General features: G+C 54.6%; 1 protein-coding gene across 7 annotated transcripts in view; it reads right to left on the reverse strand.

The window, feature by feature from the left end:
• Window positions 1-23750, reverse strand: part of NCOA1 (nuclear receptor coactivator 1) — a 265366-nt gene that overhangs the window by 64225 nt on the left and 177391 nt on the right. For all 7 annotated transcript variants that reach the window (XM_044450328.1, XM_044450332.1, XM_044450331.1 and 4 more), the window contains exons 3-4: window positions 14607-14712; window positions 10037-10203 (exon numbers count right to left, since the gene is read on the reverse strand). In XM_044450328.1, coding sequence (XP_044306263.1) covers window positions 10037-10203; window positions 14607-14695 — 256 coding nt within the window. In that variant the 5' untranslated portion in view covers window positions 14696-14712. The remainder of the gene's footprint in view (window positions 1-10036; window positions 10204-14606; window positions 14713-23750) is intronic.

Genomic DNA, 23750 nt, shown 5'->3' on the forward strand with positions numbered 1-23750 from the left:
ATTTCTGTTGGAGGTGAGAGTGCTGCTGTGCGGGAACTTCCCTCTCCTTTCCATACACCAGGGAGTCCACACCGCTAGGCTCCTTCCCCCATGCACACTGGGACGTGCTTTGCTTTGCTTCTATTTGTTTAGCAGGGTCTTGGTTGCACCTTGTGAAGCCCTCAGGCGACCCGCTCTCACGTCGGGGTAGGGCATGCCAAGCTTCCTTGCACAGGCCTAGAGTGCGCACAAACGTGCTGCCCCTCGGAGGAAGGCACGATGCAGCGGTGGGTGGGCCCGAGTGCCTGCATCCACCTGGAAGACCCTCCACGCACCCGAGACCAGCCACCTCCCCGGGGACAGCACCAGCCGCACCCACGCCTTCCTTTCCAGCCTGGGCTGGGAAGAGCAGGAGTGGAGGGGGAGAGGGCCAGGGGCTGTGACTTCCCGGTGGGTCTCCACAGGACTACCTGCGCATCAGAGGATTTGGATACATGCCTGCAGGTGCCCCCGGGGCAAGGGCACAATCTGGAGGGCCCACGGACCAATTCAAAGGTGTGTGTCAGGCGGAAGTCTCTGAATGCAGCTGGCAGGGTGGAGGGTGGGCGGAGGAGCGGTGCCGCCTCCCGGCCTGCGCAGGGCACCCCAGAGAGGCCCAGCCGGCCAGCAGTGGGCCTTTCCGCCTGATCCAGCAAACCTGCTCTCGCATTCTTCACACTGCCGTGCTGCCAGGATTATGCCTTCAAGGCTGCCCTGCTTCGGTTCGTACTGCTTTAGCCTGATTTTATGGGATCGATTTAAAGTTGGTCAATAGTCCTAGAAATGTAATTAAATCAAACCGTAGCCTGCTTTAATTAGGTGGATATGAAGTAATCCATGTGGGAGCTGGCCAGCAGATGCCGCCCTGGGGCTAGTGGCTGGACAAGATCACCCCTGGGCCCGTTCCAGCCCCACCATTCCAGAAATAGACGAGCAAAGGAGCTGCAGATGGAGCCGCGTGAGGCCGGCCTTGAGCGCCGGATGGGGGCACAAAGGGCTCCACCACCGTCGCTCGACTTCTCGCTCTGGACCAGCAGATAACTGGGCCCAGCCCAAAACACCTCTGGTGCTTGAGGCAGAACATCTCTGTGCCCTCTCCAAACACACACACACACACACACACACACACACACACACACACACACACACACCACAACAGGCCCAAATGCTCCCCTACAACTGCTCTGCGGCATGTGGCCAGTGGTGGGGGCACCACGAGCCTGGCACATGTCGTGGGGGAAGAAGCCCTCCCGCCCAGAACACACTGTGCCAGATTGGGTAGACGGGCACCCTTGTGACGCGCTGCTCCGTCGCTCTTGCCCACCCACCCATCTTCCAGGTGTCCAACAGCGGCACCCTTCGAAGAGCGAGCAGCACCCTGGCCGGTGCTTTCAATCGACAGCATGGCTTCCTCCTCCTTTCGAGCCACAAGCTACGACGCGGAGTGGGGTGTGTGATTTTAGCCCCCGCGCACACTCCAAAGGGGCCGATCTTCCCCCAGCACCGCCCTCTGAGTTCCAGCCTCTGGTATTCTTTGCAAACACTGCTGGTACCAAGCGGTGGCTTGGTGTAGAGCCTAGAGCCAAGGGCCTTTCTGTCCTTGCCTCCCCGTTTACGCTGCTTGCCGCCTCAGTGACGGAGGTCTGTTGAGACGCTGAGAGGCTCGCCGTGGGAGCGGTTTCCCATGGCCTCACCCCATGGCAAGGCGATACAACCTTTAAGGGCAAACGGGGCTGAGTATTTCTGATTACCCCACACTGGGAGGGAGGGAGGGAGAGGACCAGTTCTCGAAGACCCCCAGGGTCCCGGACTTCCAAACTCTGTGTCGGCGCTGTGGGTGGAAGCCGCAGCGAAGAGACTGCTGCAGGGGCTGCAATCTGCAAAGGCCCCCTCCCCCCCGTGCCCCGGGATGTGGCTCTGGGCCGGCTTAGGGCTCTGTTTCCGCAAGTTCAGACGATGGTGTTGGCAGCCTGGGCGGCCAGAAACATCAAGCCACGGAGATGCACTTTGGGCCCAAGCGAGCTGCTTGGATGCAAGTTTGAATCCCAGCTGGGCGTGACCACGGAATAGCAAGACATTGTTTTTGACTGCAGACCCTCGTCCGTAAGATGGAAAGAGCCCCAAAGAAGCACCCTTGGCAACTGATGGAGAGGCCAGTGCCTGAGATTAAAGCCCATGTCATTCGCTTGCCCCAGGGCTGTCAACGGCTGTGAGCTGCGATAGCTCCATGGGGTCCCCCAGAACAGACAGCATATGCCTTTCAGCACCAGGTGCTTGGGACAACCGTCGAGGGCAGGTTGCCCTGTGTGTACCCCGGCTATGAGCCCCCTCCAGGCGCTTCGTCCCAGGATGCCAGACTGCACATCCACGGATTCTGCACACCCACAGGCATGTTGCCAGCCTTCCCCAATCCGGTCTGAGCTGCAGCCCAGCACATCCAGAGGGGCACCCCACTGGGGAACACCGTCACCCCCAAATGACTGCACAGAACCCCCAAGCTGGGCTTGCCAAGGTGCAGGCTTTTATTCCATCCACCTCGTTTGCTCACAAACCCCAGCAAAATCATGACTTCATCAAGAGAGCTTTTCTTCTCGTCTCTGGCAAATTTGTGTGTGTGTGTGTGGGGGGGGGGGGGGGGGGGGCTTGAAAAGCGGTATTCACAACACAGCACTGGCTCCGAACCATAGTGCAACTTTTGTGGGATGGCGGAGTGCTGAAAAATTAACTGCCTGGCCCCTTTCTTTGCTGCGTTTATGGCTTTCTTGGCAGACAAACGCCAGGCTGCTGCCACGGCCGCAAACTCCGTGTCCTGCCAACTGTACATTACTGGCCTTGGAAGGGCTCCAGCCCCGGGAAACCATGCTACGAGCGTCTGCTGTGTGCTTCGAAACAACAGCCGCCCAGCGTGCAAAGCAGAGGACGAGGAGCGGGCCCTCCGTGGCGGGCGGGCCAGGTGAGGAGGCAAGAGACAGGCTCTGTGCTCTCGGGCTCCCCGCTGCCCCTTTCAGGGGGAGAAACAACGGGGCAGCTGGGGCTCAGAGGAAGAGCCGGCCTCCCTCAGATCTTCAGGAGAGGTGAGCTTAGAAATCTGTCAACGGGAGGAACTGCCCCGACGAACACTCGGTGAGCGGAGGCTGCATGATGGATCGTTTCCATCCGTGGCTTGCGTCCACCTGCTGCGCTGAGACCCCATCCTGGAGGACCTTCCACTGAGCATCTCGCTTGTGGGATTTAAAGGGGGTGCGGTCCTTGGTCTGCAACCTTCTGCTAAGCCAGCGGACGAACTCTCCCGGCTCCAGCAGGAGGTCCAGGACAGCAGCCTCCCTTTCACTGAGTGCTTCCTTGAACTTAACAGGACCCGGACTTCCAGCCCCAGCCATGGTTCTGAGCAGAGAAGACCAAGGGGGCACTTCTGGGCATGTGCCAAGTGCCACCTAAAGAAAGCGCAGGCCAGCTCTATCACAGCTGCTTCCTTTGCATGAAATCTTTGACAGAGCCGGCATTTTAAAAAATGCCCAGACTCTGCTCAGGCACCACAGAGCGGCCCGATCAAGGCACAGCTTCCCCTCTCCTCGGAACGAACGAGCTGCAGCAAGAAAAAGGGCAGCCTAGCTTTGCATCTCAACACTTGTCCAGGGCAGGCTTTCCAAGTGAGCATCCTTCCAGGCTGCCCCTTCCCACTGTGGCAAACAGGCCTTCCTCACCCTGTCCCGACAGGTACGCATGTGTGAACTGCGGATCGGGCGCTCGGTCCTGGCAGGCTCCTGCCTCGGTGCTCTGCAACTGACGTGGCCCTGAGGGGAAAGCAGCAAGAGCACGGCAAGCGTGCCCCGCATGCGTGCATGCACCCGTGAAGGCAGCCCGCTCTTTCCAGCTCCGGCAAGGCTCTGCCCTGCCCCTGGGAACTCGAGAGGCCCAGTGCCAGCACAGCCACTGCCCCGGCCCCCAGCGCTCCCGGCGGGGGGCTGCAGCATCTTGGCATCAGCCAGGCCTGGAGTGAGAAGGGGCAGCGCCGTGCAGGGGCAAGGAAGCAGGTGCCTCCAGAGGCCCCCAAGAGCCAGGCTCCTCGCGAGAAAAGGACGACTCAAGAGTAATGCCCCCTCGGTGTTTGGGAAGCCCTGAACCTTAGGCTAAGCTCTTGAGGTGTGTGACTGTTTCAGTTTTCCACGGAGAGCTGCCCCGTATTTCAGCTTGAAACCTGCACGCTGTTACTTCTTGAATTGGCCTCTTGCACCACGGCCCCCTGGGTAAGACCCTGCTTTTAGTCGGGCTGGGCAAGGGGTGCTTCGGCCTTTGGCTCGCCTCTGGGCTTTGCTCGGGGGAGCTGCCCCACAGCCGGCCCGGGGCCATGCCTGGCCCACGGACAGCACCACGCTCCGAGGAGGAGGCTGCTCACCTGCGCTGCTGGGAGCCCCGCGCATTGTGTGCAGCCACAATTTGTGGCACGATCGCCCTGAGAGCTTGGCTCTCTCTCTTTTTTAATGATGCAACACCCTAGTCCTCTTGGCTAAAGGCACAAGAATCAGGAAGGCCAGGCCAGGATTCCTAACGCACATCATGGGAGGAAAATCCCAGCAAACTGCACCAGCCGTTCTCCTGTGGGTGCTGCTCTGGGCTTCCAACCTTCCGCACTCCCACGCACTACTGCCCACCTTATGTACTTCTTTATTATATTTATATCCCACCTTTTCTCCTCCAAGGAACTCAAGGCGGCTTGCCTAATTCCCTCCTTCCTCTCAAGCTTACCCTCACAACAACATCCCTGTGAGGCAGGCTGGGCTGAGAGGCAGTGGCTGGCCCAAAGTCGCCCAGTGGGCTCTGTGGGGGACTGGAACCCAGGTCCGCTGTGTCCCACTCCCACGCTCTGAACCGCCACCCCATGAGGTCATGCCCTTCTTCTGCCCCCTGAAAACTGGCCGGAACGGAGCTCCTGCACTGGCTGTGCTGTATCAAGACCAAGGGGCCACCCAGCCCACCGTTCTGCTTCCAGCAGAGGTCACCCCGAGGCCCCGGGAAAATTGCAAGCAGGGCTTCCCTTGGTTCCAGCCCTCAGAAGCTGCTGCTAAGTGGCGAGTCCCCATCCTGCTTCAGCCCACTTCCTGGCACAGGCCTGTTCCTCAGCCAATGCCCCGCACTGCTGACCCTTCCCCAGGTTTAGAAACCTCTGAGGGGCAGAGGCACGAGTGCCTGAAACACGTCAATGGACCCCCAAGTGGGACCCACCCACACCTTCTCAAGCACGGCGACTGGTCTGCCTGAATTCTGCGGGCTGCAGCTCCGAATGTATGCTCAGACCTCACGTTTCCCAGACACCCTAAGACAGAGATCAGCGAGGCGGGAAGGAAGCCAAGGGGGCACCCTTCGTGGGAGGAAGCAGGAGAGGGTTCCTATTAGGCAAATCTAACGCTCCGTGCACGCTGCTGAAATCCCAAGAGCACCTCTCGACCCACAACGTTGGCCTCAGACACCCCTTGGCCGGGCCTCCTCCAATAATCCAGAGATACGCAGAATAACAATGAAGCGGTGGGGTTTCCGCCCTCTGGTTCCCGAAGGACCACCAGTGAGGGCAGCAGCAGATAAGCCAAGCTCCAGGAACGCAGAGCGGCTCTTGCCCTCATTCATATGCAGCCCTGCCCAGCGATCAACTTCTCCACTGATTGCCTAAAATGCTGGGCCCCCTTAGAAACGCTGAACACCCACAAACCGGCGGAGGGAAAGGTCTCATTCCAGGCGTTTCTGACAGGGGTGGAAGCACTGCTCAGGTCTCAACAGCCGCTTCGTGAAGCTGAGCGGAAGCAACCTGCAGCCTGCCAGATGGGCTGGATTCCAGCTCCTGTAATCCCTGACCATGGGCCACACCAGCTGGGGCTGATGGGACCTATAGTCCCAAACATCTGAGGGCTCCGGGTTGTCTATTCCTGGTCTAGTGTATGCACATTTTGTGAAACTGGTTAAGAGTTTGGAAGCTTTCACATCCTGACGGCAATTTTATGGCTTTTCTCCGAAGATGGGAAGCTGCCGATTCGAGGGGTTGCCGGAGGCCGAACTCAGGATGCAAGTGTGCTCGGCTTGCGCTCAGGCCCCTTCCAAAATTAGACGCTTTGTGTAACTCTTGGTAGGGAATGACAAGGTTTATGCAGACACAATTTTTTAGAGCTAGTCCTCTCCCATCGAAAGAAGAGCTGAGGACACGTGACACTTTTCACAAGTACCAACAAGAACACCTTTTTGTCTCCAACACATTTATATTTAACTTGAAATGGGGAAAACATGGAAAACATCCATTTTGTTTTCAATAAAGAGTCCCTCTGAGCGCGGGAGCGGCACGCGCCCTCGTTTGCCTACAAAGAGGCCCAGTCAAGACGCACGACCAGCTGCCAGACACACCGCGAGCCCCAGGATCGGAGGCGACCGCGAGTGCCCTTTGAGAGGGGGCTCCCCGTCAGGGCTGCCCCCCGGCACACGGAGCGACGGCCTGCTTGGGACGCCGAGCACAGCCGTGCTCGACTCCTCGGTGTACTGACATGGCGCACACCCTCGCCTCGCCTGCGGTGAGAGCGGCTCGTGTCACAAGGGCAGCGTTTCACTCGGAGAGGGGGGAAGCCTGCAGCAACGTCCTCCCTCTTCTGTCCGAGCTGGGGCTTGTGGACAGGCCAGCCACTGCCGGCCAGGCACCACCCCTCATGCTCCTGAGAAATCGGTCCTAGGAGCAGAGCCAGAAAGGAGAGGGCCGCCACCCCCTCTCGCTGGAACCGTGGCAAGAGCGCCGAAAATCCAAGCCGCTTTGTGGAATACGTTCCTCCTCAGCTGAAATGGGCGTTTCTGCCTCCTCTTGCTGCCCCCGCCCCCGAACAGGATGGCGGGCAGCAGGGAAGTGCGCTCAGCAACGATTCCTATGCTCCGCCACACTCTCCACGACCCACGCGTGGGCCCTCCACAGGCAGCTGGTTGGCTGGCCACCACGTGAACAGGGGGCTGGACTAGGTGGAACCCGGGTGTCTCCCGGCAGGGATCGCCTCCGGGTCGTACGCGGAATGTTGCACGGTTGCCTAATACAGCGAAAGACGCTGCACGCTTTGCGGGGTCCCTGAATGCGTGCACATAGGACACAGGTGTGGGGCACCTGGGGGCCTGAAGATTTCAGGCAGCCCCCTCCTCAGCCCTGGATTCCAGCCTTCCAGCGGTACTCCAAACCCTCGTGTGCAAAATTCGCCAGCAGCCAGTGGAGTCAGGAGCCTGAAGTATGTCCAACTCTGGACATGAAGAAGCTATTATAACCCACTCCTGCATTAATGGTTTGATGTTTGGAGAGTAAAAACCAGCACTTAATGTTTGATTTCAGTTTGCTCATGTTTAAATTCACAACAGTATCTCTGGGCAAAGTGAAATCCATCCAAGGGATAGGCTTTGGCTGGGTGCAATCTTTCAGGTGAGCCTACCTCACAGGGGTGCTGTGAGGATAAAATGTGTGGGGGAGAACTATGAATCAACCTTGAGGAAAGATGGGATAGGAATTGAAATAATCTCTTTGCCCTGCAAGGGACTCCATCCAACACAGCTAAAGCCTGCTCTGCGGGAAAGGGAACATGGGGAAACGGCTTCACTTCTGCAGCCAGCATTATAGCTTGGGCCACAATAGGCCACATTGCGCATGTAATTAGTATCATGATTGTTTGCTGCGCAGTGTGAATGTTTCCTTCGCTCGGAGAAACCCAACTTGGCCCAGCAAGACTTCCAGGAAGTTGTGAGCGCTGGCACGGGGCATTTTCGCCTCCTCTGCCATCCACGAGGCTCAAGGAAATGGCCCAGGCTATTGCTTCATCGGCTGTTTGCTGGGGAACTCAACGGGGGGCAGGGGGGGGACCACTGCACTCAGACCCTGCTGTGGGCTTCCCATAGGTCTCTGGCTGGCCACTGGGTGACCAGCGTCCTGGCCGAGAGAGGCATGTGGCCCGATGCGGCACGGCACCTCTTACGTTTTGATGCAGTCTTGCTGAACCTCCTTGCAGCCAAACGGAAATCTGCCGGCTGCACCCTTGCCGTCCCACTCCCTGAGTGACAATTGTGAGTCGCGGAAGAAGAGGCAAGCGCGAGGGCCAGAGCGTCTGGCTGCAAGCCAACGCGCCTGATTGGTACGGCAGCCAATTAGCACGAGCGCTTTTTACCAGCAGTGTTTTTAACAAAATAAACCTGATGATGGGGAGGAGGAGGATGAGGATGAACTTTTGTTAAGGGAAAAGAGGAATTACAAAATGAGAAACATTATTTAAATCAAATGTTTTAAATCGGTCTTGTTCTGGGCAATTTAAATCACTGATTTAAATTGCTTTAATTTAAATAAATCCACCCGGCAGGCAGTCCCCTCTTACCAACTCAGCAGTATTTGGATGAAGCTGAAAGAAAATAAGACAAGGAGGGGAGCTGTTTGCAGTGACATTCCAGCACTTCTCAGAAATTTCCCTAGCAATGTAGGAGGGAAGATTGTCCAGATACAGCTGATTATCTAGCACCCGCCTTTAAGCAGAAGCGACCCTTGTCCTCCAAAGACAAAGGGCCATTTTGCACATCCAATTCTGACTGGCAGCTGAGCACAATGGGCACGTCTGCTCAGCACAAGTCGCTCCTTGGATTACCTTTGAAGGCCCATGATTCGGCGCCTGCACCGAAAGGCAGCATGTCTGCCCACCACACGCCGCGCCACGCCTTCAGCTCCCTCCGTCCGGAGACCTGGAAGCAACTCCACCTGGCCGGCTCCCTGGTGTCGCAGGGCTCCCCGGCTGCGCGACTTTTAGGAGCCTGTGCACACACTGGAGCCGCAGCCCCAGGGTCCCGTCTCAGCCCCGCCATGCCAGTCAACCAGCTGCCGACTGCACTAGGAGGGAAACTGGCAGAAAATTATTCGGAGAGGTAGTGCGACTATCAGCTGGGGAGAACTGGCAGGCCGTGGGGAGCTGTGCCAGGCCCACTGGCTCCTGCAAGTCTCCCCCAGCCCCGCCACCTTGGGAAGGAGAACGTGCAGTGGGAAAAGGTCTGAGCCCTCCTTGCTCCCCACATGATGAGCCAAGCATGGGGATGGAGCGGCTCTTGCGCCCTCCTCAGAACAGATTCTTCTACCCCCACTGCAAAGTGACTTCTGGTATGTATTTGCCCTCGAGTCATGCCCCAAATTTCAGCAAAAGCAAAAGGCAGCAAAGAAAGAAGGGCGTGTGCTCCGAACTCTTGCACAGAAGAAACCAAGAAGCTGGCTTTCTGTAAAGCGGACAGCTTTGGCGGGGGCTATTTTAAGCAAAAAAGCACCAGGAGAGGGGGCAAGGGGGGCGCTGGACCCTCTTCTCTGCTGACCCATTTCCTGTTTCTAATCTGTCCCTGCAAAGACTTCCCTGCAACCTTTCAGGATTCAGACACCTGCTTAAAGAGGCAGGCACACAGGGAGGGCAAAACAGGTCTCACAAGGTGCAGAGAAGGAAGGAAGCACCAAGCACCCCACTTCCTGCCACTGTCCAAGACTGAAGGTTCTTGAAACGCTTCTCTTTACGCAACGCGGCCAGCGGGGCTTCGTTAGGCACGCTTGCACATCGGGGGCAGCCTGTGCCTCAGCCCAACCTTCCTCAGGCTTCTTGACCTTGTTCGGCCTTGCGGCTCCCCATCACCCGAAGCCTTTTCCACAAGTCCGCAAGAGGAGACGCCCGGTGCGTCTTGCATGCGAGCGACCTCAGGCAGGCATATGACTCCTATGAGAAGTGGCCTAGGCCAGAGCACCTCAGACCTTCTCCTTCACCAGCACAGAGCGGAAGAGCAGCAGCTGCCCCTGAACTCCCTTTTCAACAAGCAGGCTGAGGAAGCAGTGGGGGTCCCCCTGCCCCACTGCGGCGTAGAGAGTGGCAGGGATCTCTCCCCGCGCTTAGCAGGAGGGCTTGGGGAACTTCCTTCCCTGCCACCTCACGCCCTGTGAACTGCTGCCTTAAAATGTGCCTTCACACGCACAGGGGAACAGAGAACAAAGCACCTGCGGGTTTACCTTGCTCGAGTCTCTTCATCTGCTGAAACTGATCGACTGTCTTCTTCAGGATCTTGCATTTATCAGGTTTGACGCTCAGGCTGTCAATCTCTCCGATGTTGGCCGAAAGCAGCTCTGCCAGCTCTTCCAAGTATTTGTTCTCTTGCTCCCTGCGCCGTTTCTCATTGCTAGGAGAGAAAACCAATGCTCAGTTGCGGGACTTTTCCACGATCAAAGCCTCTCCATGCCTCACTCAAGAGCCCATCAAAGGCGGCCCCAAAGAAATGTCTGAGTTTCCTGACTGTTTCCCAGCACTTTGTAGACCTAGCCTGAGCAGCAACACCTGGTGCAAAGCTCTCTCTTAAAATCTGATACAGGCACGGATATGGTCCGACATTACAGTTATCAGCTCTTTGAGATGATCTGACACGGTTCTGTCCACATCGTGGCTTTCTTCCATTCCTGAAAGCAGTAAAATAATGTGACCAGATCAATGTGACTAAGCATCTGATTCTGCAGTGTGTTCGTTGTTTTTCCGTGCTACATATTTATCCACCAGGAATAAAATATAACAAGGAAGGGCTTACGGACATCTTGCTAAGAATCTACATGCAGCAACGCAATGCTTCGGAAGTGCAGAGGTTGGTCAGTTAGCCTGTTTCATATGCTTTAATTATGAACACCAAAATAAATCTCCAGAAAGGTGAGAGAGGCAAATATCCTGCTCTTGAAGGATGCCCTTTCCATGCCCATTACAGGCAATTGTCATGATGATGTGGACTTTTCTATTATTAGGCGTTCTGTTCTGATAGGAAGACCACCTTTGCAATGGAGATGATGTATATTTTTATATTTGCTACTGCTTGCACTATCTCATCAAATATTTGTGATACATCAGTTATCGCATCCTGCATTTTCTTACGTCATCTCTTGGGATCTGGCAGGTTTTCATGCATGCACCGGAACATGCAGCGGTGTTCAGCCTTGATGCTGGCACTGGGGGCTGCCCCAGGAGGCGGGGTGGGAAGGAGCGAGGTGCCACAAGCCTCGCAACGGGTCCCTCCTTTCCCTTTAATGCATGCGCCTTGCTGCCAGCCAGCCATGGGATTATTCATGCGGAACAGCCATTCAGCTGATCAAGTTATAAGCAGCATCAACCGATCAAGTTGCAAGGCCAGTAAAAGCAAAAAGAAACTGGGAGGCTGCCAAACAGGACAGATTGTAATGGCAGCGCGCCAAGAAGTTCAGTTAATAAGCTAAAAGGCAAATGTGAATTAAGAAAGAGAAAGAGAGAGCAAGCGAGCGAGCGAGAGGCAATCAATCTGTTTGCAAATGCCACTAAAGCAATCACTTTATAAGCGGATCTGAGAAGCACCTGATTTTCCATGAAAACAATGCAGATGAAGAGCGAGCAGCTTCTGTGCGGCTGCAGCCACGTACCCCGTACTTCTCATCCCTTGGTCAGCGTGATCTTACGTGACCAGCCGATTGCCCCAAACCAATGCAGGGCCCCTAAAAGGGTCTGGTCCTCTGCAAGTTTAGGGAAAAACCAGGATTGCAATCCCTGCATGCTCAAGCCACACGGAGGGAGTGGTGGGCCTTCCTTTTGTCTCAGCTTGCACAGAATCCTGCCCTAAACGTGATACACCGGCTCATGAGGAGCAGAGACAGAGGCACTGAGCAGCTCACTAGGGGCGAGCGGCACCTTGCTCTTCCCAGCCTGCCTCTTGGGGCAGCACTCAGTGCCGGCTTCGAGGCTGAGCTTGCGGCCTTGGGGCCCCGACTGGCACAGAAAGAGCCACGCTGGCCACAAGGGTGGAGAGACCTGGGACCCCGAGTTTGGCGAAGGCCATCCAGGCGGCCTTCAGAGGCCTCAGGTCTACTCAGAACTGCAAAGGATTTATTTTTAAATGCCAAGATGGAGCAGTTCTTAACTGAGCAGGGTCCAGGCGCCCTTTGCCACGGTGTGCTGGGGAGGAGGAGGACTCCCGCTTTGCAGTACCCCCGCTGCGATGCCTCCGCTTCTGGGAAAAGCGCCTCTCCCTGATCACGGGTCTACGGGCTGAGGGTGCTGTGTGGCCCACGGGCGCCAGGGCTTGGCCCTCTTCGGATGTGCAAGCAACATCCACGGCAACAAACGATGCAGCTCGTCGCTCCCCCGGACACCGGCTCACAGCACTGCGTCTCGCAAGTGCCCGCAGCTTCCCAAAAGCAAGGTCGCCCTCCTCACCTCCACCCTGCAGCGATTCCCTGCCATTCCAAGGGTGCTTGAAAAGCTTTTCCTTCGTGTGGGTCTCTGAAGACCGCTCATGGCCCTGTGCAAGTGCTGGAATCCATAACTGGTCCACTTAGCACCTTTTTAAGAAGCCCCGGACAGGGTTACAGTCACCGAATGCCACCTGGCCACCTTCTGCTGGGTAAGGGCTACTGTAAATAGAGCGCTGAAGAAAATAGGCCCAGCTTTATAAAAACATCTGCAAAGGCTGAGTTTGCTCTGATTATTAATGGACTGGTAAATACCACTTCGGACAGTACCCTGAGTATTTGGGTTGAGGTCAAATTAAAATGGAGGAGGAGAAATAAGCAAACCCATTTATGTATGAATTCATTTGGGGAATTTAAAAAACGCAACTCAATGCCTTGGTTGCTGTGGCAACATAAGCTGTAAGGATGCAAGGACAATTTCCCTACGAGGAAAGCATTGCAGGCATACGGTTTCAGCCAGCTTGTCTCTCGGCCACGCCCCAGGACCCGTCTCTCTGTGGCAATTCAAACTTTCTCAACTTTGATGCAGATGAAAAGCTAAAACTAGGGCAGACAAGCGCAGTATCCATTTTCGTTGACTAATCAAGCAAGTTCATGTAGGGCTTAATTGCTGAAAGTGGAACGGAGGTAAAAAATACAGCGGGGTGAAAAAGCACGTGCGCTTTGTGGTCGACACATGGAAAGAGTGGCAGCCATCTTGGCAGAAGCACTGCGGATGTGTGTGCGCCCGTGCGCATGAGCGAGCGAGCGAGCGTGAGGAGGAGGAAGAGAACTGCTTTCTCTACCTCTGAAGGGACAGAATCTAGCCATTTCACTCCCCCGAAGTGAGTCGGGTGGGAGAAGCTGGAGGACAGGCACCCATCTGGCTCTGACTCAAAAGGGCCTTTGTCTTTTGTCTCTGCTGCTCCATCTTTCTGCCAGGTTGGCCTCCAAAGGTGAATAAAATACAAAAGAAACCTCTTTATCTTACGAAGGGAACCGGGCAACCATACTGGTCAACACCCCAGCAAGCACTGGATGGGGTGCAAAGGGATTTCGTGTTCAAATGAAGGGTAAGTGATGCCACACTGGGGCAAAAACAAAAGAACAAAACAAAACAATACTCTCCTGGATATGCTCGCGGGGTCTGGGTCGGTGGGGGGTGTCCACGAATGGGAACTTGGGGTTATGGTGGATAGCCAGATAGAAACATGAGCCCAGCGGGCGACTGCTTCCTCGCTACTCTTCACGGAGGAGCAATCCCAACCGTTGCGAGCAAATAGAATCATGGTTACTGGCTCATCACAGCTGGCAGTTCATTAAACTACGCTGGGATTATCATCTTATCACTAGTTGCTGCTGTTACAAAAGGTTGCTTTTGCTTCTACTTTTGTTACCACCTGTTTTCTTTATTTCGTGGTCATTTGACTTCATTTGACACAGGTATACGTGCACAGATGCCTACTAACTGAAAATAATGCTCCAGGTATTCGATGAAATGAGTGCCAGACCCAAGGCTGTGCCAGAACTAGTCTGTTAGCTGGTGCAAAGCTCCTTCCTATTCTTACCAAGCAATTCTTTCCTCAATTTTTTTTAAAAAGTCAACTGCCTTTCCTCCCCTTTTCCCTCTTGCGTCATCGTGTGCATGTGCGTGCGTGTGTGTGCTTTTAATTCAACAGTCACTACTGACCTTCATCCTTTTTAGAAGAGGATTTGGGCAAAGATGTTTTAAAAAAAAACACCAATAAGTAAATTTCCACATGACTCATGCGAAGATGCCAGAGAAGACGCTTCATGAGCTCGGGTGGGATCGTGTTGCCACCTGGCTGGGTCGAGTTGTTCTGTGCAGGTCTCAGAAAGTCAAACCCAGGAGGCAGCTGGGTGCCCAGGGCACCAGTTCTAAATGGGATGCAAGATGCTGCAAGGAATTCAGATTGGGTGGGTTTCAAAAGCAACCCCTCCTCTGAGAAAGTGCCAGTCATCTGCAGGCATTGTTGATACTTAAATGAACACTTCTTTGGGATGTCGTTTTTTCAGCCGGGCTTTGGGTTGCAGAACAAAAGGGAGATAAAGAGTGAAGAAAGCGGAATGCCTGGATCGATCGCTCCGTTAGAACAGCTTCAGCAGCAGGCCACCAGTTGCTCCCCAAGAGCGAAAGGAACAGATGGGGAGCTGTGTGCCATCTTCCACGGGAGCTACTCACAAATCCGCAGCCAAACCCTGGTGGGATGTGTGAACTTATTTGAGGGGATGAAAGCTGCTCCCATCTGCTTCTGTAGAACGAGTGTCAGAACGACAGAACTGCTCCCCCCGCCCCAGAAGGAAAAACCCACAAAGCGTTCCTTACCTCTGGGCCAGAGTGTCGCATGGCGACCCCTTCCTCTTCTGCGAGTCCGGGTTCGCCGAATCCGTGGAGTTGTTCCCAAGGCCACTCATATTGAGTTAGTTCACACCTGTGGAGCGAACAAGGGGGATGTCTAAGAAATTCAACACAGCAATGTGGAAGGGAGAGAGATAACGAGCGAGCGATCCACCCAGCGCTGCGAGGAAGGAGGGGCACCCCCTTCTGGGAGCTGCCCCCTCTCCTCTTCAGGAGCCGCAACACACCGTGTCCCAATACCCGGCCAGCTTTCACTCAAAACGGTTCGCCACAGGTTATCTTGCCTTCCCCGTTGGCTGACCTTTTGTAGAACTTCCTGAAAAGCGCCTGGCCAGGCCCCCCACCACAGACGCAAACGCTGGCCCTGCGGACAGCTTGTGGGCACGTCACGCCCTACATGCCCCGAAGGCTTCCGGCGGCACTGGGACTGCTGCCTAGAAGGCATATTCGGGACAAGTCCAGGGCATTTATGTTGTGCCTTTTGTTGCTGGACCGTCCCGAGACTTTTATGTATAGGACAGGGTGCAACATTTTAAATCCGTAAATAAATTTAGGGCAACACTCTCCCAGCCACCAAAAAAGAGCCTTTGGTTCCAGAGCTATCACCACTGTCAGTGCGAGGAAGAGAAGCTGGGCTCCCGGAAGGCAACGACCCGGATTGCACCAGCAAGCGAGCCAGGCTGTGAACAGCGCAAACGAGGGCTCTCCGGATAGTCAGATTCTTAGCGAACTGCATCCGCCGAACAGCCCCAGAGTTTTATTAGGCTGGAATGGATTAGCCCGTCTCCAGATGAAGCAGCCCCTGAGTTCCAAGCGAAGGTTCTAAAGGGTTATGCTTTTACCAAACCACCAAGCATGGTCCTCCTAGGAAAATGAGCAGGAATTATGGCACTTCTATTGCTTCTGCTATTCGGGTGGGGGGGGCGGGGGGGAGTGCTAGCACCATGCTCGGGCTGGATCTTTCTCCTTTTTGTTCCTGGAGAGTGATTGTTGCTGGCCTTAGAAAATAACTGAAGCCCCCAGAACGACAGCGTAGCTGTGAAGGGGAAGTATCACATCCACGCAAGAGATAATATACTTTCAAGGACAGGAGTCCATTCTGTAACTCGGTCTTATTTCTTGAAAGCATTTTTTTCTGTGAAACATTACAGTGTCAACGCAAAATATAGTGCACCATCATTACGCCCATAACATGGGGCTGTGCAGGAGCTGCGGATGATGCTTATGTCTGCCATGCAAGGGCTGGACGGACGGAGTCATATAGGGCAGCCCCGGACTGCTGTCAAGGGTTTTTCAGTCTCCTGGCTTGCTTGCTGTTTAGTGCTAAGTAAGGGTGCAGAGAAGAGAGTGGGAGTTACGTGGGCTTCCCTACCTATGTCAGACCCATGGGGGGGCACCTGTGGGGGTGCACAGATTTGAATCCAAAAAGCAATCCGAAGCATCCGTCATCAACTCTCCCTACATTTCCAAGCAGCCCCCCCCCCCCGAGGCTGCACCTGATGCCCACGAGGGCTGGCCATGAGAGCTTCCCCAGGCACAGAACCCTGCAATGGAGAGCAGCACCCAGCACCCTCCCTGCATGCATCCTCTTGGGCTCCTACAGCTGGTGCTGGCTGGGCGCCCGCGAACTTCCTCTCAGCTCGGCTCCCTTTGGAAGGCCTGGCCGGGCACAGAATGCCTGTAACAGCTTGGAGGGATGCTTTCAGACTGAGTTTGTCTCAACCCGAGCCTGAACTCTGCCTTAAAATGCTGCAGTTGAATGTAATGCCACTGCTACTTCACCCTTCCACCCATTTTCTGGTGTGATTCGTTTGGTTCTTCACCAAAAAATTCACTCCTCAAGAACACACCTCTGGACTTGGTTCCATTTAGCCCTTTTGGGACACCAAGGTTGGGACGGTGTAAATCGGTGACCTGCACTAGCAGGGGGTTGGACCTGATGGCCTTCTTGGCCCCTTCCAACGCTGCTATTCTATGATTCCATAATTCTATGAACGTGCCCGGGGTAACCCATACCACATCAGAGCCGTTTGGCAAGAGGGGCCAGAAATCCTAATAATTTATTGATATATTGTACATTTATTTCCAGCCTGCATTGTAAAGAGGTCTACTGGATTCCACTGGCAGATAAGAACAGGAGGCTAAAGAGATGGTGAAGGATGATGGCAAAACGATGGTGATCTTCCATGTATTTCTGCCAATGCCTGAAGTAGTGTTGGTGACACCATTAAATAAGGAGGAAGGAGATCCAGTGACTGATACGAGGGAACAGGCACAGATGCTAAATGATTATTTTGCCTCTGTGTTCTCCCCAAAGCAAGATGGGGGAAATCTACATGGGGGACCGCATGAGGTTAGGGATTAGGGGCACACATTAGAGTCAGCCCCCTAGAAGTTGAGGAGCTCTTCAGGGCACTGCATGTTACAAAGGTGCCAGGCCCTGATGGGTTACACCTGAGGGCAGTTCAGGAGTTGGTGAGGGTACTCTCACATCTGTTGTCCTCCATTTTTGAGGCCTTGTGGAGAATGGGTGAGGTTCTAGAGGACTGGAGGGTGGCGTCAGTGGTCCCAATTTTCAAAAAGGGTGGTAGAAGGGACATGGGGAATTATGGACCAGTTAGCCTTACGTCCATTGTAGGAAGAACAATGGAAAGGCTCATAATAGTGAGAGATCTAGTAACCCTAGATAGGGAAGGGAGGTTGACGGCCACACAGCATGGCTTCTGCAAAAACAGGTCCTGCCAGACAAACCTTGTGACATTCTATGACAAGGTTTCGAGGTGGCTAGATGAAGGGGATGCAGTGGATGTGGTATACCTGGATTTCAGCAAGGCCTTTGACAAAGTGCCCCATGATATCCTGGTGAAGAAACTGAGGAGTTCTGGGAGAGACCAAAGCACTGTCCGGTGGATTAGGGCATGGCTGACTGACCGAAAGCAGAGGGTAACCATTAGTGGGGAATCATTGGGATGGCGGCCAGTGACAAGCGGGGTCCCCCAGGGTTCTGTCCTGGGGATGATCCTGTTTAATCTTTTCATCAATGACATGGAAAAAGGGGTGAGCAGTCTGCTGATCAAACTGGCACACTATACTAAAATGTGGGTAGTGGCCACTACTGAGGAGCAGGTACTCCGGATCCAAAAGGATCTGGACAGACTATGGAAGTGGGCAGGAGACAAAAGGATGGCGTTCAATGTGGATAAGTGCAAGGTCTTGCACTTGGGGCATAGGAATAGCTGTCATAAGTACAGGTTAGGTGACAAGTGGCTGGAGAGCAGCACTTGTGAAAGGGACCTTGGGGTGCTGGTTGACTGCAGGCTGAACGTGAGTCAGCAGTGTGACAGAACAGCCAAGAGGGTGAATGCTACCCTTGGTTGTATAGCCAGAAGAGTGGAGAAGGGGAGACTCAGAGGGGATCTGTTGGCAACATGTATGTCCATGAGGGGGTGTCACACGGAGGTGGGTAGAGGCCTGTTCTCCCCTGCAGAGGAAGGCAGGACGTGCTCCAAGGGAGCAAAGCTCAGGGAACCCAGGTTCAATTTGGATGCCAGGAGGCACTTCCTGACAGTCAGGACCCCGAGGGTGTGGAATGGGCTTCCACAGAAGGTGGCTGAAGCCCCATGGCTGAGGGTGTTCAAGGACAGGATGGAGATGCACATGGTAGGCATGTCATGACTGGAACTGGCTGGAGCCAGGAGTGAGACTAGATGGCCCAGGAGGCCTCTTCTGATTCTCTCAGTTTCTATGTTCTATGCTTCTATGTGTTACTGAGATGGGTCCCTTTGTTCAGGACCGGGGTTCTTTTCGTCAATATCACCTCACTGTGCACCCCTTGGGCCAGCAGCGACGGGCAAGCTGCTGTCCCCTTTTACAAGGGCTGGGATAGCGAAGAACAAGAAAACGACTGGTCAGGAACCAGCAGCCCAGCCAATGACCACAGATCTAATTTTATTCCTCCACTTTAGCATATTTGAAATGCAAAACGATGCCAAAACAAACGGAACGGGAGAGAGGGCGAGAATCTTGGCTCCTGGGAAACCTGAGACTGCAAAACTCATCTGCTCTGGGTACAAGAGCTACATATCTATTATAGACTTGTGTTTAGTTTATTTTTCATCCATTTCCTTCAGAGCTTTCCAGTTTGCTTAAGCTGCTACTTACTTGCATCCAGCCTTGGCTCAACTTCAAAAACAAAATTCAATTCACACCAGAATTATTACACCAGTGTTAGAACTTCTGGCTGAAACTCATGCAGGCCAGGGAAAAAATCATTCACAGAGGCCTTAAAACGCCCATCGGGAAGGCCAGGTCCTTGCTGAAAAGCAATGCTTTTCAGAATCAGGGCCGCAAAACGCACGCACCCCACCCGCTCAAATCCCATTCAGGGAGAAGGCAAGAAGCCTGTGACCTTGGCAGCACATCCAATAAAACCAAGGGAGGCGATGGACAGAAATGCAGGCATAGCGGAAGTCTTTGGCTCCATGCAGACCCTGGATGCAATATGCTCAGGTTTTTTTATTGTAAATCTAGTTCATTTTGCGATAACCCTTGCCAAAGCTGACAAGCCAAAGACAGTTTAAACTATTCTAAAAATAACTCTGATGGTTCAGCTGGAAAAATGATTTGACCAAGAGCTCAAAACGAGCCTTCTGACTCCAACGGTGGTGCCCTACTCCACGCAATGGCGGCGGGGGGATGGGGACATGCTGCTTTGCACAGCGACAATCCGACAAGCCGCACGCCCTGTCCCCAGCGCCAAGAGACCCAACCTACAGGGCTTTGGCAGAATATCCTATCCCGCTCACAGGAACGAGTGGGGGTGGGGAAGACCCTCAAAAGGGCTGGCTGGGAAGGGGAGCAGTGGACATGGCTGCAACAGCCATGCACTAAAGAAGGAAAAGTCCTGATATATTTTGCCACACTGTCTGGAGCAATACTGAGGCTTGGTAAACTCCGGCGGTGGCCAGAGTGGCGATGGACGAGGTGATGGAGGCGGGGGCCAGAGTGGCGATGGACGAGGCGATGGAGGCGGGGGCCAGAGTGGCGATGGACGAGGCGATGGAGGTCCCGCTGGGGGGTGCTGGGTGGCCTTGGCCTCCCGGCGGGAAGAGGGGCTCAAGAGCCACCTGGCAGGTAGGCCTGCGAGGTACACTTCTGGGCGGACAAGTAATGCCAGTGGGCAGGAGAGGCACGGGGTGAGAAAGGAGGGGGCCGGGTGAAACCAGCACCCGGAGGAGGAGAGAAGCTCCGCCTCCTCGGTCGTGCACTCTGCTTGCGCTCTTCAGCTGAGCCGCACCACCTGACTCAGCAGCCAGGCACAGAAGGACCCAGACCGGAGTGGCCTACTTCAGGAGACCCCTCTTCTCCTTGAGGCTCTCACGGGCTTCCCTCTCTGCCAGGAATTCTGAAAAGCGAGCCGGAATGGCACTTCCAAGCTCCTCTCCCTCGCAGCCTATTAAAGTGCTAAGCTACGTACTTGGGTCTTCTTCACGTTTTGCACCTTGCAGCTTGCAAAATACTGGAACTTGTTGACGCAGCAAGGGGATCTGCACAGCATTAAGCAAAACGCTCGACCGAGCCAGAAAAGGCAAGCCTCTGACTTGATTTGGCATGTGGAGTCCTCCGTCTCTGCCCCCCCCCGCCCCTCCCCGGGGAGAAAGTGTCAACATGTGAAGTCAGCCACATCGGTTGTCAGCCTAGAAAACAAGCGCGCCCCGTCCTGGGGGGAGTGTGGGGAAAGGGCAAACATCCAGAGATCCACCTGTCACGGGATGGGCAGGAGCCGCGTGCTCCTCGTCGGTGTGGCTGGTTCGTTCCTCTCACCTGTTCCGGCCTTCCCTCAACCAGTTCCAAGTTGCCACCCAGTTATGGCCCCAGACTAGGATACAAACACGTCCCTGCCATTTTCTCAATTGCGCTTCTCTTTCCTTCCCTGAGGAAGAACACTGTGGAGATGCCAACAGATGAAGCTCTTGGCCGCGTGTGACGGTGACGGTGCTCGGAAAGAACGTGACGAGCCACCTGGCCACAAGGTTCGAGTGTGCGTGTGTGCTGCATCGCCCAGAGAGCAGCAGAAACACCAGGCTTGATGCAAAGTTCAAGCAACAGCTCTCCTTCATTAAGAAGGAGATTTCCAACCAAAGACGGCAGCCATGAAGAAAATCCTTAGTTACTTGTTTCTTGTTAAAACTTGCCTGCTCAAACACAGATGTTCCACACTGGTGGTCCGCACCCTGCCTCTGGTGAGCTGCTCATAGAACCACAGCATTGTAAAGCTGGAAGGGAGCTCTAAGGCCATCAAGTCCAACCCCCTGCTCAGCGCAGGGCTCCAAGCCGTCTTCAGGAAGATCACAGAATCATGGCCTCACAGAAGAGTAGAGCTGGAAGGGGCCAAGGACGCCACTGGGACCAACCCCCTGCTGGTGCAGGACACCATTTTACGCCAACCCTCTCAGGTGACCGTCGGGGCGAACGCACGAGTGGCCAGCCACCAACGCCCAGCCGGATGCATGGGAGGTAAAGTGACAAACCTCAGCTTCAGCCATCCCTCAGTGCTGGCGCTGCGTTTTTCTACATGGTGCAAGGTCGGAAGAAGAGCCGTGCAGGTGGAGTGATGTGTGTGCTGGAAAGGCATGTGCTTCCGATCCACCCCACCTGCCACGGGCAGGTCAAGGGTCCTGTTGTGTGCTAGAGACCAACACGTACAGGCCGTGTCTGAAGGAGGTATCCACTTGGTGCTGGGCAGGGTGGGACAGAAGATCTGAAAGCAGCACGCATAGGCTGCAACATGGCCATCTGATTTCTCAAATGGGGGGGGGGCGGGTAGGCAGTGAGCCACTTGGGCTGGTGATCCCTAAAGGCCTTGGGCCACCAGCTGTCTTCAACAGATGAAAGGCAGTTATCTGCCCCATTCCCTTCTTCCTTGCAATGGCTTACAGAAAACTGTGCCAGGTTGCAGCCCCTGAAGTGCCCTTCTATAAAGAAATCCTGAATGGGCGAGACAAACAAAAGCATCACTACATAGAAACAGAGCGAGTCAGAAGGGGTCTCCCGGGCCATCTAGTCTGACCCCCAGCTCCAGCCGGCTCTGCTCACGACACGCCCACCATGTGCACATCCAGCCTATCCTTGAACATCCGCACCGATGGGGCCTTAACGACCTCTCTGGAAGCCCATTCCACACCCTCTTGGGGTCCTGACTGTCAGGAAGTGCTTCCCGGCATCCAAATTGAACCTTGGCTCCCTGAGCTTTGCTCCATTGGAGCGCATCCTGCCTTCCTCTGCAGGGAAGAACAGGTCTCTACCCACCTCCATGTGACACCCCCTCACATGCCTGTATGTCGCCAACAGATCCCCTCTGAGTCTCCTCTTCTTCAGGCTGAGGAGACCCAGTTCCCCCAGTCTCACCTCATACCCCATTGAAGGCTCAGAGAGATGAAACCCCTAACTGGGCTTTAGTCAGAGTGGCAGTAATTCCACTGATTGCCACAGGCAGCAATTCCACTGATTGCCACAGGCGTGGGTTTGCAGCCCCCGGATTTGCCCATGGCCCGATTTTCTGCAGAGCAGGCGATGCTTGCCTGGCCACAGACTCCAGGACAGGACAACTGGGCACAAAATGCGGCTCGGGCAGCAACCCCGCACTGCCCACCTCCTCCTCCTCTCTCTCTCACTGGAGCCCGGAGGCTTAACTGACTGGTATTTACCAAGCACTTGAGACCCACTTGGGGGAAGGTGCTGCAGGAGTGAGGAGAATGAATATTATTAGCCGCCAAGCTAGTGCTGAAGCCATGGCTCTGCTCCCAGGCACTCCGTTCCTGGACGCTGCAATTATGGGAAGAGTGGGCACCCTTCTGTGCAGCAATTTCTTCTCCAGGAAAACACAGACCAGCAGCGTGAAGGGAAACACCGAGCAGGCCTCAAGATCCTGACTTGTGCAGGGTGCGCTGGAGGCGTTTCTATGTACACCCATCATGCGGGTCCGTCCTAATGCCCCACCAACTAAAATCAGATCCCCTTGAACTGGAGGAATGGAGGGGCCAGAACTGCCAGCCGTCTAGCCCAGTTCTGCTGACACTGACGGGCAGCAGCTCTCCAGGGTTTCAGCCAGGATATTTTTTACAGCTCAACCTGGGAACACCTGAGCCCCAGACCACACAGCTATGGCCCAGGATGGTTTCTACCATCCGGCAATACTGCGGATTAATTATTCGTAAGATCCTATGTCAACTCAACCGATTCCTGTTAAAACAGTCTCTTGTAAATTCTTCTGTCCTTTCCCCATACAGTGACTGAGCACAAAACAATTCCTATATCTTCATCCCACACCAAATATGCATCTGACTCAACGTATCAGAAACTATCATTGTTCTAAGTGATGACAACAGAAGTATCTGCCTTATAAAACACAAAAAGCAAGCAGACCATCAAAACATTGGTGCACGAAACGATGGCAGGTTGCTCAAAGAAAAATCCAAGCAATTTAAAAGTTTGGAATTCATCACCACCATACCCTGTCTGCACCTGCTCGCTCCACGGCCAGGGAGTTCCGGTTGTAAAGACCGCATTTCAGTGGGTGTCCAATGCATGCCAGCCAGGCAAAGGCAAAAGCGAACCGAAGGAGTTGTCGGGAGGAGCACACAGAGGGGAAGACGGCTGGACGGCGTCGAAAGACCAGCGCATGCGCCAACCTCAGTCACTCCAGCATGCAAAGAGGCTGCCCGCTTCTGCTGAAGCAGACCATCGCTTCCATGCTGCCTAATTAGCGTACAGGAGGGTTTTCAGAGTAACCAAAGCGTGAAGCATCAATGGGTGGAGAGAAGGAGAGGCGCGGTTCCCTGCCCCAAGGAAGCTGCAGTCGAAAATACTGACTGAGCAAGCGGGCAGGAAAGCGCAGGGGAAGTGCCTGATTCAGAGCAAGCCCAGCAGCCCGCATTTAGGCACCCAGGTCTTTCCTGTTCTGGCTGCTTTACAGATCCCTCTACTATGAAAACGCATTTTCTGAATCACAGCCTTTGTTCCTCACGTAAACTTCACTCACCCTGAGCAGGAGCTGTGTGTGTTGGCGGCGACAGCTTTGTGTTTTCTGTTCACTCCCGCCCCTTTTTCTTC

Source organism: Varanus komodoensis, unplaced genomic scaffold (assembly GCF_004798865.1).
Source record: "Varanus komodoensis strain SLA01 unplaced genomic scaffold, ASM479886v1 scaffold64, whole genome shotgun sequence".
Taxonomy (NCBI): Eukaryota; Metazoa; Chordata; class Lepidosauria; order Squamata; family Varanidae; genus Varanus; species Varanus komodoensis.